Source organism: Gigantopelta aegis, chromosome 2, assembly GCF_016097555.1.
Source record: "Gigantopelta aegis isolate Gae_Host chromosome 2, Gae_host_genome, whole genome shotgun sequence".
NCBI lineage: Eukaryota > Metazoa > Mollusca > Gastropoda > Neomphalida > Peltospiridae > Gigantopelta > Gigantopelta aegis.
In genome coordinates this window covers 4,187,065-4,207,075 of record NC_054700.1, presented here as the reverse complement: position 1 = coordinate 4,207,075, position 20,011 = coordinate 4,187,065, and the positions used below count along the sequence as shown (strand labels likewise).

General features: G+C 36.8%; 1 protein-coding gene and 1 long non-coding RNA gene across 2 annotated transcripts; one reads left to right on the top strand and one right to left on the bottom strand.

Moving 5' to 3' along the window:
• Positions 1 to 2,802: 2,802 nt before the first annotated feature.
• On the top strand, positions 2,803 to 7,565 carry LOC121380081. The gene is made up of 2 exons (XR_005958878.1): positions 2,803 to 3,315; positions 4,367 to 7,565. It is a non-coding gene; the product is annotated as an uncharacterized LOC121380081 (long non-coding RNA).
• LOC121380066 (integrator complex subunit 14-like) lies at positions 7,466 to 19,994 on the bottom strand. Its single transcript, XM_041508812.1, has 10 exons — positions 19,789 to 19,994; positions 18,456 to 18,623; positions 17,368 to 17,538; positions 16,479 to 16,852; positions 15,892 to 16,028; positions 14,970 to 15,099; positions 13,468 to 13,547; positions 9,536 to 9,708; positions 9,082 to 9,147; positions 7,466 to 8,296 (listed from the first exon to the last, which is right to left on the bottom strand). The coding sequence occupies exons 2-10, from the start codon at positions 18,615 to 18,617 to the stop codon at positions 8,069 to 8,071; spliced, it is 1,521 nt and encodes a 506-aa protein (XP_041364746.1). The 5' UTR covers positions 18,618 to 18,623; positions 19,789 to 19,994; the 3' UTR covers positions 7,466 to 8,068.
• Between the last annotated feature and the right edge of the window lie 17 nt (positions 19,995 to 20,011).

Sequence of the window (20,011 nt, the reverse complement as noted above, 5' to 3'; positions counted from 1 at the left end):
TTAATTTGTCAAGCGTTCTAGTCCTGTCCGCGTTTTATCAACACACATCGCTCACACTTGATATCAATACTGATAGGCATTACGTTCATACTAGCCCGAGTACTCTGACTGTAAGAGAGCTAGACGGACATTTGGACATAAACACGCTCTCATTACAGTCAGAGACCAACCTATGTCTTTTTTTGGCAATTCCTGACTACCAGACGGTAGGCAACGAGTCCCGCTCTAATACCACAACAATCCTATGTTTGACGTCAAATACCTTTACATCAATCATTTTCGAGTTAAGTGATACAAAACAATCCACATATTAATCACTAATACACTTACTACAGAAAGAAACCCGACAGCACTCACATTCAGCTACGCTTCGTGACACTCCGTCGCAACAATTGCAAAGCTCGGCGATCTATTTCGAGACGTAGACCACGTGATCGCGCACTGGGCGATTCCGCCTTGTGCAAAGGACAGGGGCCGTCTCATATCAAGCGAAGTTACAACATGGAAGAGTTGGCTAATGCCGTTTTGGATGAATTTGGATTTCATTACGTCATTAAACCAAAACAATTACACATTATTGATTCCATTTTGAATTTGAAGGATACATTTTGGGTGTTATCGACAGGATACGGCAAAAGTATGTGCTACGTACTGCCTCCTCTTATGAAAGATAAAGTAAGTAGTAATTTAATTTGATTATTTTATGTTTTATGAATTAGTCATTAGTACAGTAGTAGAGTGTGTGTGTGGGGTTTTTTTCTTCAACAATTACGTAACGCTCTTGAGGGGATGGGGTATCATAAGATGTATTCCGAGGCGTTAAGGGGAATGATGGCAATGCTTGTTACTGCAAAATCAAAATTGAATCGGTGCATAGCTCATTCGATCTTTAAAACTTATCTTATAGTTGTTTTGCTATTCAGATCAAACTAAAAAATATTGAAATTTGTTTTGTTCAACGACACCACTAGAGCACATTGATTAATTAATCACTAGCTATTGGATGTCAAACATTTGGTAACTCTGATATGAATTGGAGAAGAAACCCGCTACATTAGCAATGGATCTTTTATATGTACTTTCCCACAGGCCACTGACCAGTTCTGGTGCATTAGTTGGAACGACAAAGAAATCAATTTGGTTGAATGGATCCATCGAGGTTGTTCGATCCTGCGACGCGAACACTCAAACGACTGAGCTGAAACCCACTCCCTAAGAAATATGCGGAAATGACTCAAATGTGAAACTGTGGTGTAATATCTCATTAAAAAGCAAAAAGAAAAATAAAGAAGAAAAAGGCGGTAGGATACTAGTAAATTAAGTAATAAAAATAGTTCAAATTTTGTTTTGGGTTGGTTTGTAAGTATTCTGTTTGCTTAATAACTAATTTCATATGAACGATCGTTTTATCCAAGCAAATGTAAATCACATATATGTATGGTAGTTAATAATTATTGACAGTGAATTAACCTACGTAGAACACAGCCCAATTGTTTTCAACAACTGAACAAAGACCGATTCTGTAACACAATACTCAATGATCAGTTGTAGACAGGAGTTCCGTCATAGTAGACAAGCTGACGCCTAGGGACCGATGGCGATGAGTTTCGCCGTATGCATGTATGGCCACAAATGACTGCCAGGTCCGATGTCGGGAATTAACCTGCTTATATCAGTTTGATGTTCAAGTACGCTACCACGATTTCTGATCAGGGCCACAAACTGTACTCAGAACGAGAGGGTGTGTGGGAGCTTTAAAAAAAGGTTTAGAACTTTTTTCAGCGTAGAATGTAGCCACAATTAATGAGATTACCCATCGATACGCATTGGCAGTTAACAGTACGACAATGATATTTGTCGCTGATTTACAAGTTCTTTTTTTGACTGACGATTTGTTTATGAAAATAATAACCGCTTGATATGAGACGGCCCCTGTAACTGCTGCACAAGGCGGAATCGCCCAGTGCGCGATCACGTGGTCTACGTCTCGAAATAGATCGCCGAGCTTTGCAATTGTTGCGACGGAGTGTCACGAAGCGTAGCTGAATGTGGGTGCTGTCGGGTTTCTTTCTGTAGTAAGTGTATTAGTGATTAATATGTGGATTTTTTTGTATCACTTAACTCGAAAATGATTGATGTAAAGGTATTTGACGTCAAACATAGGATTGTTGTGGTATTAGAGCGGGACTCGTTGCCTACCGTCTGGTAGTCAGGAATTGCCAAAAAAAGACATAGGTTGGTCTCTGACTGTAATGAGAGCGTGTTTATGTCCAAATGTCCGTCTAGCTCTCTTACAGTCAGAGTACTCGGGCTACGTTCATACCTGCGAATAGTTTGTAAAATATCTTTTTTTTTAAATGAATTGATTCTAAATTAACACAATTTATATACTCAAAATTATTTACAACTGTTATGAATGGATTATGAATACTATTCACTACAATAGAGGCACACAAATGTAGCATACCTTTTGCAGATCGAATATAATAATTGAAAACAAATTCTAACAACAGGGATCTTAAAAATCGTCAAAATTAAATTCTTTGGCTTTGTTGATCTGGCAAGTGAGGTCATGCGACACGCACCGAAAGTTATTTCATCTTTCTCCATTTTAAGTCAATTTCTACCAGTCATGTGGACCAGATATCGGTAATTTTAAGGAATAAACAAAAACGACTTAGTAAAATTAATGGTTTTAGGGGTTTGTAAAGTTTTGTATTTAGATACTTACTTTTCTCAACTTTAATGTTTATAAAAAAAAATCCTGAGCTGTGAAGAAAAATCTCGTAAATGAACGACATGCCGATGACAACAAATCGGATGATGATTGCGCGAACCATGCACGAGAAAACAAAGTGAACGGAATTTGAAGCATAACGCAGTTAGGGACGTTGACGATAAATGTGACATGCGTTTGTTTACTATTTTTTCCACGAGAAAAGTCAATCGACACATCCACCGAAACGGAACCGGATAGCTAGTCTACTTCTAACCAGGTATAATACTATGATTAAAGAAATTAGTGCGTCAGAAAAAAACAGTTCTATTTTTGGAAACTACAAACGTTATATAGGACGAGAAATGACAGGTTTTAACCTGTAGCTAGCCACGCATGCTGTGAGCCGTATAAGGCTATCGACTAGTTCGCTATCACGTTTTAAAAAGTACGTTTTAAGCGTCGAATGCCACAGGTAAACGGTTATCATTACCAGTATTCTAAATTTAGGACGTGACGTTGAGAGGATTCCCTAAATTTTAGATGTGCGTGGGAATTACATTCGAGTTGACGAGAAGAAACTTTTACAACTGTTACTGGTAAGTTTAATTTATTATTATAGGATGACGATTGTCTGGCTTTGTTATTCTGTACCTGTTTATTAGTAGAAATTAAACTGTTTGTAGATTACTCTTAACGTTGTAGGTCATTGTACAAGTTCATGTATCATTATGAGTTGTTACCTGAATCTGATGTCATTGATGATTAGATCAGTGACAATTTTTGAGGCTGACCGCAGCAGTGCAATTGTAAAGATTATAACGTTAAAATCCACTCATAATATGTTACAAATGTTCTTATTTGATAAATGTTAAAAATTGTAATGACTTCAATTCAAAAAAATAAAAAATTGGTGAAGAATATTAATACAATTATACATCCTATTAAATAAGCAACCACCCTAGATAAGCTATATTTCATACTGATTAATTTTTTAAAACTATTTGTCTATTTGATATTTATGAGCATAAGACAAATATCAAACAGACACATAATTTTAAAAATAATAAATATTGCTTTAGAAAGACAGAAATATTTGGTCTTTTTCCACCCCGCCAGTAATTTAAAAAAAGAACCCCACTAAAATAAAACACACACACACACACACACACAAAACCCAACAACTTTCAAACACTTTTAAGTGTACTATATCAAATTACTGGTCATAAATTCACTTCCTCTCTTTTTGAAAATTTCTGATTAGTTGTGCAATATGAAGTAATGATAATTGTCATTCTGCAGGTGAATTTGCTTACCATTTCCACCACAATTTAAACAAATTAATACCTTGACATGTGGCAAAACTCAAGGGAACATTTATGATCAATTACAATAGGAAAAGTTAAAGTTTGTTTCACAACCCCACTAGAGCACATTGATTAATTAATCATCAGCTATTGGATATCAAACATTTGGTAATTTTGATAATTACAAGAGGAATACTTACTGTGGGATCACATCACTGATTACTTTATTGTTATTTATTATACATGTATATACAAGTAAAAATAATAGAGTATGACATTCTCAGCTACACATGATAGAGCTCCTTTAACAAAATTATTAATTTTTTTCCTTTTACTCTTTCAGAAAAAAGCAGTACATAAGCATGGGATATAAAACCAAACCAAAGTCGCAGAACGTGAATGAGGATAACCCGGCTAAACAATCCACAGAAACTCAACCAGCTGTGGAAGAAGTATCAATGGAAATGAACCAACAAGCCAAGAATGGAGAAGCCAGTCAGTTAGACAGGGTGGGTTTCAGTACCCCCCATGCCCCGACTCCCCGCCGGTTACAGGCCGATCGTCCCCGTAGTGCTCATGTCCACAGGGTGTGTGGTCGGCTACTGCGACTAATCGGCGACGATTATCTCTGTAGTTCATGCGGTAAAGCTCTTCAAACAATTGGTGATGAGCTGACGACGGAATACGCTATACGGAAAGCGCTCAGCTGCAACGATCTGGAGAAACTCCAACCTAAGAGATGACATGTTTAATATACGTGTCTAATGTTACAACAAGCTACATCGATATAACTGACATATATACCATCAGGGGAAGTGGATGCAAAAAGCCTTTTAGGATACCATGTGCTTAAAGATGTCATGAAGAATCTTGGCCGTGTATTAAGTAGGATCAAAGAATGAAAATCTGAGATAGGAAAAGTATGTTTAAAACAGAATGAGAAATCATGTCATGGAAAACGTACATGTGATATTTGTACGTGTCCCAGACTTGGAAAAATATACAATATGTGTTTTGCATGAACTATTGCTCAATACTACAGATTAAAGACCTATTTTTGTATAAAAACACTTCGATGTTCTCTGAAAAATATGCAAAATATTTACATATGCTAGCATACGTCCTAAAACCATGTAACAGCTACATGTACGTTTTGTATAGTCCACTGTAGTTCATTACCAGGTACAGTCTGTGTTTAAGACTCAGTATGACAGCGTGAAAAGTGATGTACTGGTTCATACATATATACTGATTGATAATATACTTGAAAGATCTACATCTACATTGTACAGAAATTTGGTTTCTAAGCCAGACATTTTCCTGTGTGTTCATAGTGAAAACACTTTGTGCTGCTAATTTATTTTTAAAAAATGTAATGTCTTCCATTTCTATATATACGTGTCTACAATGTATTTCAGATATTTTAAAAAGATATTCGGCTGAATTTATGAAGACTTTATAAGGAAATATTAAATTAATGTCTTCTATTTCTATATGTACATGCCTACAAGGTATTTAATCATGAATATAAAATATTTTTGAATTAAGATATTTTTAAAAGATATTCGGCCAAATTTACGAAGCCTGTTTATGTCTTACACATTTGTAACTACATACATTTACAATGTTTAAGCACCTTGTTTAAGAGAAACAGACTTCGTAAATTTGGTCAGTTATTTGTAAATTTGGTCTGTTATTTTAACATACAGAGTATAAACTTCCCTTCTATGCTGTAGGTTAGTTGCACATTTGGTGTTTGAGTGGTGTTCTTGCGTGTGAAACACATTTTGGGTTTTTGTCTGTTTTGGGATTCACAAATAAGGGATATCGCACCATTCACCTATAAAGTAAGCTACTTAGTTTTTCAAACATTTGTACTCAGCTCGGCAGCTGATCTACATTAGACTACCTCGTTGTTTTTTGCCGTCACTAAGTGTTCAGTTGAATAAGTACAAGTATAGCTAGTGTTTGAAATATGCACGTGTTCGTTTGTCTCGACAAGTAAAAATCTATTTGGAAAAGCAACATGTGCCTCGGTGGTTGTCCAGTGGACAAGTAAAACATTTCAGTGCAGTTTCATTTGGAGAAATTAAAAATGTCATCCTTGTACTTGAATAAAACAATCTATTTATTTGGACAAGTGAAAATATTGGTGGACAAGTAGATTTCTAGGTGTATTTTTCCGATGGACTAGTAAAACAATTTTGCTTATTTTTATCACTGATAGTAAATCGAACGATTAAAAAAGAAGTCAGTGTAAATGTCCATTTGATCAAACCAGGCCTCGAACTTAAGAATTTGTGTCACAAAGCAATTTGTAAAATAATTGCCATGGGTGAAATAGTCCACCGATAGCAATTTTGAGCCTGCCTTTGGCAATTTGTTAAAAAGTGACATTTGCAGCAAATAAACGTGACTGAAAGGCTATCTTGTTATATGCAGACATATTTTAAATGTGCAAATGTTAAATATTGGAAGATTATGTACCCTAGGTGTATACATTTCGCTATTGTCGAGGAGCTTTATCGACGACACAAAAGTGCCATTGGTAATGCTCGCTACATACAGCAATTTATATCTCAACAACAGCAATTGCCGTCGGTGCTGTTGTTAAGTTCGAGCCCTGCAAACTATTGATAAAAGGACAGTCCTGGGTTTTCTGCCATTGTTTCGATTTTGCCAATACAATGCAATAAATACAAGTAGTTACATATTAAATATATTTCTGATAAACCTAGTGTTTGTAACTGGTCAAGCTTAATTTTATTCCCTAATATATTTTTTTCACAGGTACACAATTATTGAGAGACTAACTACAGTTTGGGCTACTTACAAACAGGATGATAAAAAACCCAACAACATTGAATAGACAGATACTAGTATTCTAAACAAGAAACTATATTCAGTATGTAATTTTTGTCGATAAACTATTTTACAATGGCAGCAAGATCAGGACTGTCTCTTTGATGTAAATGCTTTATACAGGGTATTTGTGGAAAATGTGTTTTATTTTTAAGATACAGATAAGGCTTAGGATGAATATGAAACTTTCTGTTTCTCTTTAAATATTACTGACTTTATATTCAATATGTTTCCGATTATTTTAATTTTTTTGTGAACTCAAATTGCATTTTGTTTTCCAATATGGTACATATGTTTTTTCATACATACATACTAACATGGTCTTTTTGATGATTAAAATTACATATTAAATACATTTTCTTGTTTAGCATATCAGTGTCTGCATATTCACTGTGTTTTTGGCCGTCCTGGTAATTTTAGGAGCCCAAACAGGATTTTACCCACCCCTCCCATAAATAACTCAAAAACATGTTATAATTGCAGGAAGTTAAATACAATTGTTTAAAATAACTCGGTGGATATATTTTGCCAGTATTGCCAAACCAGAGTTTGTGACGAAACAAAAACAATGTTTATCAAACATATTTTAGGCATTTATTTCCTCATTTCAGTGTTCATGATTGATGTAGATTTATTTTTTAATTTATATTATATTTATGAATAAAAGTTTATACAATTTACAACTGTATGTTTTATATATATCTGTATGTTGACATGTATTTAAAAACTATCTCCAAGTTTAGTTGCAATAGCATTTCCAATGGGGAGGGGGGCTATGGGAGCTGTAACCACCCCCACCAGCAACATTTTTCTTTAAATAAATTGGGCGTATACCCTGAACACAGCATAAATTTCAGCTCTACCCAGCCCAGTTGTTTAGTGTTTGGTTTAGGGCGGTTTCTCTGAATGTATATATATTCACATACATGCAGGGCTAGCTCTGGCACTCGCCAAATTCGCCAATTGCAAATTTTGAAAGCAGTTGGCAAATGTTATTTTAGTTTGGCGAAATAATTTCATGTAGTAATTGAATTTTTTTATAGAAAATAACTCAATTTCTGATGTTTAATAGACAATTTGGCGAATAGTTTTACTCACCCAGAGCTAACCTTGTACATGTATATACTGACTGTATATATTCATACACATAATAAACATATGAAATGATGCTGTCTTCTAAACCCTATCCATCTTCAGTACTAAAGTTTGTCTGTAGCGGCATCACAGTCACGGTAACGTCTTTAGCCGAGTCACTTCGCAGGGCATTGGCAGCGTGCGTCAGCTGCATGGCGGCACTAGGGTGTGCCGTCCCTGGCAACATGGTGCACTCTCGTTCCAACATGGCAGCCATAGCTTCGAGAAGTTCGTAGAATCCAAATGCTAGAGCTGCTCGTCGGATTCTGTTCAGCTCCTGTAAAATGATTGAATGAAGAATGTTTAACCCCAACACAAAAAATACCAAGGCTATTTGGGTGTCAAACTTGGAGCCTGTAATACAAGGAATATTTTGTTTTAAACATTTTGATTAGCAAACAGTTGTTAAATGACTGAAAATTGATAAGTAACTACTTTTTAAAGTTTTGGAATTGCGAACCGATCTGTGAAACGTGCATAGTAAGACTGAAGCACCTCAGGCAAGCGCTCTACTGACTTGGATTAATCCCAGTGTAAGAGAAGATACTTATAGGATATTAAACGACCTTCCATTTCGTATCATATTTATGTTCCGAGTGAAATAATTTTCAATTGTCACGAGCTTTATCTACAAAATGGTAGCGAGTTTAATATCCTATTTATTACACATAATCGATCTTAATTTATATCACTTGTCTCATTTCGTTGACGTTCCTGTAAGGTTGTAGTGCGCTAATTGATGACATCATCGTGTGACGTCAAAAGTGTTACGTCCCACTTGGCATTCTAGTGGGACGTATCACTTTGATATGTACCAAGATATTTGTAACCATATGGGTAATAAATGTTGATCCCACATTGGTTACCCGTATCAAATAGCAGCAAGGGATCTTTTATACACATTATCCACAGAGGACAGAATCATCTATGGCCTTTAATATATGGCTGAGAAGGCACTGGTTGGAATGGAATAAAAGTGAACTAATCTTATAATGAAGCACACTACAAGCAATCGTTTTACCGTTGAACTACATTCCGATCGTAATAACACCAAATACTCACCTTATAAAACTGTTGTTGTTTGTCAGGAAGCTTCCTAGCATGTCTCAACACCTTCTGTAAATCAGCCTGCAAAAACAAATATATATTATGGGCTCAGTCTTTGATATACCAGTTGTAGAGCACAATCTCTGAATGGATGAAGAAATTAATGAAGAGATAACCATGTGGAGATTTTAGATTTGTGGGTGTTATTGCCTATTTGACCATAGGTGTGACATTGGTTAGGATGGTGAAAAACCCAATGTAAACCCACTTGCGCCACTTCATAGACAGGATAGCACAAACCACAGCCTTTGATGTACCAGTCGTGGTACACTGGCTGAAGCGAGAAATAGCCCAATGGGCCCACCGATGGGGATCGATCCCAAACTGACCTCGAATTAGGCGAGTACTTTACCACTGGACTACGTGTCGTGCCTGAGGCTAGAAGTAGAACACAATGATGGCACGCTACCTGAAGACCGGACGGCTTGATCCAGACGACACAGCTCTGAGCGTAGCTGTGTTTCTCGGCGGGACGCACAGGAAACGGAGTCTTGCTGTCATCCTCTCCGTACGGAGACTCGCTGAACTCTGACATCGACGCCAAGTGGTCGAAATTACCCAGCCACGTCAACGTGTCCAGACCTGCAAGGTGAGGGGGAATTTGAAAGTATTTTATATCCTGCAACCACAGTGTGTATTGACATATTATGATGACGGATAAAGCAAAGTCATATAGGTATAGTAGCAGGATATCACTTGACGCCACTCATGTGCATAGCTACATTACAAAATTACTCATTTTACACCCCACATACAATGTGGCTGAAATAACAGAAATAATTGCTTTTCTCCTTAAGATTTATGGTATGCAGGATAAAGATAATAACTAGTGAATAGCGTCGGATATCTGCTTTATCGTGTTCAGGCGAATGATAAATTCCCATTTCTTACCATCACAGGATAAAAGCAGATATCCAATGTCATTACCGGTAACTAGTTATTCTCTATATAACAGATCAAAACAGGGTTTTTTCAATGACCAGGACTCATACTGTAAGGAATTTTTGTAAAGCCAATTTTCAGATATAATAATTATTTCCTTAAAAAGTGATTACAATTTAAGGAATGTTTTATTAGTCAAAGACTAAATATTGGAGACACTTTATTTAAAAAATTAGCAACTGGCTAATTTGGCAATGAGCCCTGAATGATGTTCCAATCATATTACGTCTTGATTCCACTACACTTGCACAGACATACACATTTTAAAGATATATATAGATTATTATACGAGTTTGTGTGTTGTACTAATTTTACGAAACGAGTGTCAGGATTATTGTATTACCCGAACAATAGCGAGGGTAATACATGAATCTTGATACGAGTTTCGTAATATCAGTACGATTCACATGCTAGTGTAATGATGTCTTTATTATCCACATTATCCAAAATATTATTGTCGTGAATAGCAAGCTTGGACCATGTCAAAACAATTCAAACGTAACTGAAAAGAGAAGATGAAACATTTCGGAAAATGATGTCATTTTGATAAACGTTTACACTGCATTAAGTTATAACGTCACTTCACAAAATTACATCATTCGTTGTGCACGTGAAATCATTATGACACATGTGGGTCATACTGGTTATATTTCCCTGAATATCTTGAACTATGTGGATAATAAAAGAAATTACACCATAGTGAGTGACACTACTGGTGTAATAGCCCAAATTATACACCACCCCCCCCCCCCCCCCCCCAACTATACCTGGGGTATAAACTGGACTAGCTCAGAATATACCCCGGGGTATAAAACAGGCTAGCCCAGAATATACCTCTCTTTTATGAAAGCAATAGTTACTTTTCTTTTAAAGCGTTTATTATTTATTTATTTTGTATACAGGTTAGTAATAAAAAATGAGGGTTAGGATTAGGGGTATAAAACAGGCTAGCCCACTTTAACCCTGGGTATAGTTTGGCAGGGGGTATATTTTGAGCTGTAAACACTGGTATATGCTCAGTGGAAATGAAAATCCACTAAATACACTGGATTATTTTACTTTCGTAAAACGTACACATCTGTACATCAAATGTAGTGGAAAGTGTTAGCTATTATTTATCAGCTTGATCAGGTAGAAAAACAGTATCTGCCAAATCAACAATGAAAATACCTAGGCGTATTACAAATGGTAAATAGATGTGTTACTATGCAGCAATATATCTTGATATTACAAGTTTATTGCGGCAAGTTATGCTTATGTCTTACATTAGAAAATAATATTACAAAACGGAAAAACATGATTATAAACGAGTGCACGGATCTATGAATTTTTGCGGGGGGTGGGGGTGGGGGTCACATGAAAGTTGTATATTGGTGGTGAATTTACTTTTAAATAAGTACACAAATTTTATTTACGTCATGAGCAGGGGATTCTGGAAATACTACACATCCCTAATTGCAACCCTAAATGTCCTGGTCTTGGACACATCCACCGTGGGATCTCAGATAATGTGCCCAAGACAGTCGTGCTTGAACCTGCAGTGGATGTAAGCAGGAGTCAGATGGTTGATTGATTGAACACTACATGTTGCACATTCACTTTTACATGCATTTCAATACAATTTCCCTTTGGAAATAACTTCCATTGTCACTCACTAAAGCTTATGACAGCTGAAAATTATTTCACTTGGGACATAAACATGATAAGAATTGGAAGCTTGTAAAAATATATAAATCTGTATTAAGACATATTAATGTATACATTTTTCATTAAAAAACCACACTGTACATGTTGCTGACTGTCACCTTGTTCAAATAACGCCAATATCAGAATGGATTAATATACTCTTCAAAAAATGAAACGCAAAAGGGTACAAATGGGTTATAACTCCGATTTTATGTTTCCTACCGGTTCATGCTTTGTGAATATACGGTCATTGCATGTCCCAAACACATTCCCACGGTTACATTCGATAAAACGCAGCTACTGTACAATAAAGTTCCAAAATGTGAATATTCGCAAAAACGCAGCCACGTGCAAACCATGTCACCACTGCACGTGCGTTGTCTGCATGTGCAACATGAACACCGACAGTATAAAAGTGCAGGGTGTTCGCTTGCCTGGCCTCTGTATCTGGCCGACAGTTGACAATCCAGGACATGCCACGTCTCAGTGAACCGCAGAGAAAAAATGCCATCGGCCGACTAGACGCAGGCGAATCCAGAACGGCCGTTGCCAGGGCATTCCATGTGTCCCCAAGCACCATCTCCAGACTGTGGGACCGTTACCAGCAACATGGATCAACACGTGACCTCCCTAGATCCGGTCGACCACGGGTCATACCCCCGGGCAGGACCGCTACATCCGGGTACGCCACCTTCGGGAACGATCTGCCACCTCCACAGCCGCAGCAATACCAGGTTTGCGCAGGATATCCGACCAGACCGTACGGAACCGCCTACGTGAGGTAGGAAATGCCAGACGTCCAGTTCGAGGTGTCATCTTAACACCACAACACCGTCGACTCCGACTGCAGTGGTGCGCCAGATTCATCGACAATGGCCTCAACTGCGATGGAGACAGGTGTGGTTCAGTGACGAGTCCCGAAACGTCATGATGGAAGATGTCGCGTTGTATAGGCGTCGTGGTGAACGTTGTGCGGCAAACTGCGTGCAGGAAGTGGACAGATTCGGCGGGGGTAGTGTCATGGTGTGGGCAGCCATCTCACACACCGGCAGAACTTCCACGTGCAGGGCAACCTGAATGCACAGGGCTTTGACCAGATCCTCCGGCCACACATTCCAGTTATGGCCAACGCCAACGCAGTGTTCCAAACATGACAACGCCAGGCCTCACACAGCACGTCTCACAACGGCTTTCCTACAGAACAACAACATTAATGTCCTTCCTTGGCCATCGATATCACCGGATTTGAACCCAATTGAGCATCTATGGGACGAGTTGGACCGACGCCTCCGACAGCGACAACCACAGCCCCAGACCCTGCCCGAGCTGGCAGCAGCCTTGCAGGCCGAGTGGGCCACCATCCCCCGGGACGTCATCCGTACTCTGGTTGCTTCAATGGGCAGGCGGTGCCAGGCAGTTGTCAACACACGCGGAGGCCACACTCGGTATTGACTCCAGATGACCTTGACCTTGGTGGTGTGTCCTATCACTTACTCACAATGGACTAGAGTGAATTGTGAACAATCCTGCAACATTTGGTAATTATCGGACTCACCATTCAATAATTAAATCAATTCTCCAAATGTTACGACAATGTGGTTTTGCGTTTCTTCTTTTGAAGAGTATATATAAATCTGTCTTAATACATATTAATGCATATATTTGTCATTTAAAAAATACACTGTACATGTTGTTGAGTGAGAAGCCTGTCACCTTGTTCAAATAACGCCAATATCAGATTGGACTTCTTCTTGCTGTCTGCCCAGGAATACATCAGTCCAAACCAGTCTTCTCTGAAAATAAACAAACACATTCAAAACACGCAGCAGATCAATAATTTTAAAACAGTATTCGGTTACAAATTATTTACCAGTCATAAACACTTGTTATGTTCCAACGGTCAGTTATAATCGAAAATTTATAAGTCTAGCTCTGTGTAAGCAGAAAATTTCGCCAAATGATCTATAAAACCCCAGTTATTTTGTCTCAAATTAACAATTATTCCATAAAATTATTTCACCAAATCAAAATAAAATTCACCAATTGTTATTTAAATTGGCGAATTTGGCGAGTGCCAGAGCTAGCCCTGATTCATCAGTTGAGGTTTACTGATTTGATGATCAATTATAAAAATCTATAATCAAATGTGTGTGAAAATATTAACTGTAAGTGTTCCTCCAGTTTACACGGTGGAATTAAAGTAAACATGTTGGGACTAATGTTTATTTTCATGTGTATGTGAAGTAAAAAAGAAGATATTAAACAGTTATTAGAGGTGAAATTAATGATTTGTAGGGTCTATCACGATGATCAAGCCAGTAGTTTAAAGTTTGTTTTGTTTAACAACACCACTAGAGCACACTGATTTATTAATCATCAGCTATTGGATGTTAAATATTTGGAAATTTTGGAATGTAGCCATAGAGAGGAAACACGCCACAAGTTTTCATTAATAGCAAGATAACTTTTATATATACCATCCCACAGACAGGATAGCACATACCAAAGCCTTTGATATATGTGACTTGAACAAGAAATAGACCAATGGGCCCACCGACGGGGATTGCTTTACTACTCAGATACATCCCACCCCAAATCATGACAACAGCTGCATAATTAAAATCCTTCTGATGTAATATACTTCTAACTGACTGGGTAATCGAAAGTTGATCGGTTGGTGCAAACTGATTATAACCGATGATCAGTGATAAACATTAGGTATAGATAAGACAATTCCAAGCCACGGTCAATGAAATCAGATCTTACTGGTCACTTGACCTCAGGTCTTCACTAGTAGATCTGACCAAAACCAATGTTATCATTTGTCCAGATGACCTCTCATTTCAACCAAGCATATGGGCTCCCATTTTTAGGGGGGAGAAGAGGGCAGGCTGGCTTTTGCCAAAATTAAAAGAAAATGCCTGAATCTGGATAACAACATTTATTCATATAAGCATTACCACCAAACAGCTATATAGGGTTGCAACCGAATCACTATTGATTTTTTACATGCATTACAACTAAGTTTCAGGGTAGAATGATGGAAATACATGGTAAAAAGGTCTCAATTTAGTACATTTTGCCCGAATATCTGAATAATTTTTGCCCAACTTTGAGGTTTTGCTCCAGCACTGGGGGGGGGGGGGGGGGGGGGGGGCAGTTGCCCCTCCCTGCCCCCATGTTGCGTATACTTATGGCTATAATATGATACATACCCAACTTGTGTGAGTGCCACCATGCTCTCCACTTTGAGGCTGCCATGCAAGAGAACAGTGAATGCTGGGATACGTCCATCATCCAACAAGCCATCTGCATCATCAGACTTGGAAGCTTTTTGTTCATTTTCTAGAAAAAAACCCCAGACAGTAACATTTCAAGTGGTATGAACTTGTATATCAACCGAGTCTAACATGTATTAAATGCAGGCCTGTAAGAATTGAAAGTTTGTGTAACCCATTACAAGTATATCAAATGATAGTGTAAAATATTTTTCATGTCTATTTTGGGGGGTGAGAACCAAAAATGGGTTACGCAAAAACAGATATGTGTTAATGACGTGCGAGTGAAACAATAGATATGTGTGAATGACGTGCAAGTGAAACAATAGATATGTGTGAACGACGTGCGAGTGAAACAATAGATATGTGTGAACGACGTGCGAGTGAAACAATAGATATGTGTGAACGACGTGCGAGTGAAACAATAGATATGTGTGAACGATGTGCAAGTGAAACAATAGATATGTGTGAATGACGTGCGAGTGAAACAATTGTTTGTGCAATTTTCAGAGGCTATGCTGCATGAAATGTGCTGACCTTTTCATATATACATTACCAATGTGTCTGATTTCCTAACCCAATCATATTTACTACGGTTAGTCGGTTTAATCAGTCATACTATGTTTACTCATCAATTACTTACTAATAATTAGTTTTTACTTGGCTCTACTATACATTTATATTGTGTGATATTTTACCTGCTTTCTGTAATGACAATTTTTTTCTTTTTAATTTGAAGAAAAGCAATCGGAATATTTGAGATAAAAAATAAAACCACCAGAAAATCTTTACATCATTTGAGAAATATATGAGGCAAATTATTCACTTCTTCTTGTTTCCAACCAAGATTACAACCCACCATTTTCTTTCTCCTTTGTTCCCACAGGTAACACAAGATGTCTTGATATAGTTGGCGGGCTCGACACATCAGCAATATCCAGAAAACCACAAATTTTCAATGTATTAGAAAGAAGTGGCTTACAACCTGTGGGATTCCTGTGAAAAATAAATTAACAAATAAATAGATAAATAAAAAAAAAAAAAAAAAAAAAAAAAAAAAAAAAAAAAAAAATAATATATATATATAATAAATACAAAATTAGTTGTTAGAAAATAGTATTTATTAATAATGGTGACTGTTCACTTCTTTGCTGATACTATTATCATGTATTTAAATCTCGCTTTGCCACAAAGGTTTGATTGGTAGAGTACTCGCCTGAGGGACTCGAGCTGAAGAATCAAATCCCCTCTGTGAGTGCATTCTCCAAGTGGGTTTTTATCCCTTTTGCAACCAGTGCTCCACAACGAGGGAAAAAACCCAATCAAAGAATAGGTCCACCAAGATAATTTAATCTTTCGATATACAAGCACCTCAGACGAGCACTCTACCCACTGAGCTACATCCCACCTGTCATTGTGAAATATCCTGAACACTATCGCACTTACTGTAAACAGGAGTTCGGAGATGGGTACAGCTGGACAGCACAGTTCATATTACCACAATGAAGGTTTCCGTAAAACGGCGCATAATATCGGTTTGCCAGTCGAAGAAACATTTCTTGCACCGACTTCATATTCAGGACAGTTTCGGGTACAAACACCTCACCACCGAAGCTGCTAAGTTCAACCAGTTTCTGATACAGGGGCAGAGAACTTTGCAGATCTGGATCAGTTGGATTGGCTAGACACACAATGTTAAGAATGCAGGGAAAGGCAAACGGAAGCGGGAATTTCTCGTCCGGTGATTTTGCTGCGCGTTCGAGGGAATGTTTGAGTGATCCTGGACCTGTTCCAGCATTGCCGTCAGTTATTAAAATTATCTGTAATGTAAAATGTTTAAACAAGGTCCATTCATATCTCAAAGACCAAATTTAAGAACAAATGTTGCAAATACACAAACAAAATTATTACAACTGATATAAAACAATGCAAAGACCTTTACACCTGATGAAACATTATGAAATGAACTGATAAACCAATTATGATTTACTTTTCTTCTAGTACTAGTATACCCAGTGAGAAATGTAAAAAGGAATACCATATTATAGTTTCCATTCTAAAAGTAAATATTATAATGTACAATGTTTTTAAATAACAACAATTTAACAATTAAGTACAGAATAAATTGTAATTTAATTTATTTAGAGGCGAAAATTAAACATGGTTATGGTCTATTTATGACAAAACATTACTTAATAAGTAATCACTGATTCACTTATTCCATTTTTGTCAAACTTCTCCCCTTTTTCTGGAAAGGGAGAAATCACTTTTCCTATATTTTTAAGGCTAAATCAGCTCCTGGTGATATTATCTACACAACTATTTCTCCAAGTACCTGACTGGGTGTAATGGTGCTCCATTCATCAGCAATCAAAGCCTTAATTCCCGTCAACACCGACTCAATGCACGTCTTGTTGAAGATTTCAATTTTGTTTAACGCAGCCTTGATCGCATCAAAATCCCGTGTGAATGTTACCAACTGATCCCAAAGATATGAAAACACCACCTGAAAACAACCAGAACATCATGGCAAAGGGACTCAAAATAATATATTTATTCTATCTACATACATGTGTATATACAAAGGTAAAATGTAAGAAATGTTTTCATTGTCCTGGGGGACTACTAGTTGAGAAAAGTTACTAGTCCCGATTATCTAATATTTTTTCATAAGCTGGAACAAACATTCTGACAGTACTGCTGCAGCAATACATGTCCCCTGCTGGACCCAACAACTTTTTGTATCTCCTAAATTCAAGGGCCATAACTCTGTTAAAAATGGGTAAATCTCCGTAAACTTAAACTTGATCTGTAAAGCTATACACAAAATGTTATCTCAATATTTTCAGGCATTGCAAACAAAATTCTGGAAAACAAATTTTCATACCTCCAAAGTTCTAGGGCCAAAACTGAAAAATTGGTAAATTAAAATGAAACTTAAACTTAACTGGACTAATATTTGATGTGGTTTGTTTTTTTGTTTTTAGAATACAACCAACATCGCCTTAAGCACACTCTACCTGGAAAATAATACATTGTATACATTTTGTAACTTGGGGTTGGGCACAAACAATGCCAAATTTATAAGCATATATTTCTTTCCTGGTTTATAGTACCTTAACCGATCAATAAAGTAAAAACCAAAAAAACAAATACAATGTTTACCGTTTTAAAAAAAAGAAATTTGTTTTGTTTAACAACACCAATAGAGCACAATGATTTATTAATCATTGGCTAATGGATGTCAAGCATTTGGTAATTTTGACATATAGTCTTAGAGAGGAAACCCGCTACATTTTTCCATTAGTAGAAAGGGATCTTTTATATGCATCATCCCACAGACAGGATAACACATACCACGGCCTTTGATATACATTTGTACCAGTCATAGTGCACTGGTTTTACCAGATTAATTATTATTACCAATGAAAAGAATTCCAGCTTGCAGTTTTGCGTCATAAAGTCTAGCAGAGAATTGATGCCATTCACGGCCAAATGTCGTCGTTCATATTCCTCCGAACAATCTGGAATCAAGACTGGCCGGCTCATAGAGAGGGACACATCCAGAGCAATCACTGTTGGCATCTTGTACTAAAAAATAAAAACAGAAGAGGTCAACACAATATTGAATTTGATATATACAATGTCAATACATGACCTACTGTATGGTTTATTTTGACTCTTGAACCCATGACTAAACATTTTTGCCTTTGTAAATCATGCAAAACTTGATCATCCTCTCTGATTTATTGAAGGGATAACATAAGAGACTGGGTAATAAATAACATAACAGACTGGGTAATAAATAATATAACGACTGGGTAATAAATAATATAACAGACTGGGTAATAAATAATATAACGACTGGGTGATAAATAATTATCCGACATTTCAGTAGACCTAAAGTCAGAACCACATTGTTAACAACTACGATAAATTGCTCTTCTACCTTTAGGTGTTAGATTTTCCAAAAGGCTTTATCTAGACACAAGTCATGAAAAAAATCATTACATCGACAGATTCCACATGCTAGAATGTACCCATGTAACATATATCGACTTCGCTGATATCTCCTAGAGCAAAAAACGTGATATTTCACCACCTGACGTTTTGCTTTTTTATGGAATACTCTTCAAGAGGGGTGGAAGCCTCCTAAGTATGTGAAGTAATTAATATGATGTCATGATGATTGCCATAGATACCATAACATATGACATGACGTTAGATTATGTCACATCCTTAATTCCACCCCTCTTGGAGCGTATTCCATAAAAAATGAAAAATGACAGCCTACATTTTTTATTCTAGGAGATTTCAGCAGAGTAGAAATTGATGGCATGAATACCATTTAGTATGTGGAATCTGTGTCATTGCAATTTGTTTTTCACAATTTCTGTCTGGACAATATGTTGTGGAAATCCAACGATTACTAAAGGTTGGAGAGTAATTTATTGTAGTTGTTAACAATATGGTTCCGACACATTGTTCAAGAATTTGATGAAAATACACCAAATATTGAAATAATAGTTTCTTGTGAACCTGTCACAACTCAAAATATATAATAGCGTCTGCAAGTAATTAAAATTTTATTCTTGTAAATGTCCAACTTTCATTTTTGTAAATTATATTTGTGTATGTCCCCTATTCTTAAATGTGTAATTCACTAATTTTGTCTACTGTTCCATGCATGGTCACGGTGGCATAATTCTTTTAAAGGTGGCATTATTTTTAAAGGCGGAATGTACAAACAAAGTACCGTAACTGTAGTAGGATCGAGTTGTTAAACCAACAACATGTTATCTAAATCAGCAGTCTGCAAAAGTAAATTGACAACTGATGCCTTAACTAAAAATATTGAATGCCTCTAACTACATTTGATCTCCAGCTATATTTTTTAATCTTATTTAATTTTCTTCTCTCACAAAGCGTGAAATGTCTCGATTTCCAAAGATTGAAAGACAAGTTGAAAATAATATAAT

Coding starts and splice junctions, on each gene's coding strand:
- LOC121380066 (XM_041508812.1), bottom strand. CDS start 18,617: ATGCCAACAGTGATTGCTCTGGATGTGTCCCTCTCTATGAGCCGGCCA. Junction 17,539..18,455: donor AGCTGGAATTCTTTTCATTG/GTAATAATAATT, acceptor GGTTGTTTTCAG/GTGGTGTTTTCATATCTTTG. Junction 15,100..15,891: donor AACAAAGGAGAAAGAAAATG/GTGGGTTGTAAT, acceptor GTTTTTTTCTAG/AAAATGAACAAAAAGCTTCC.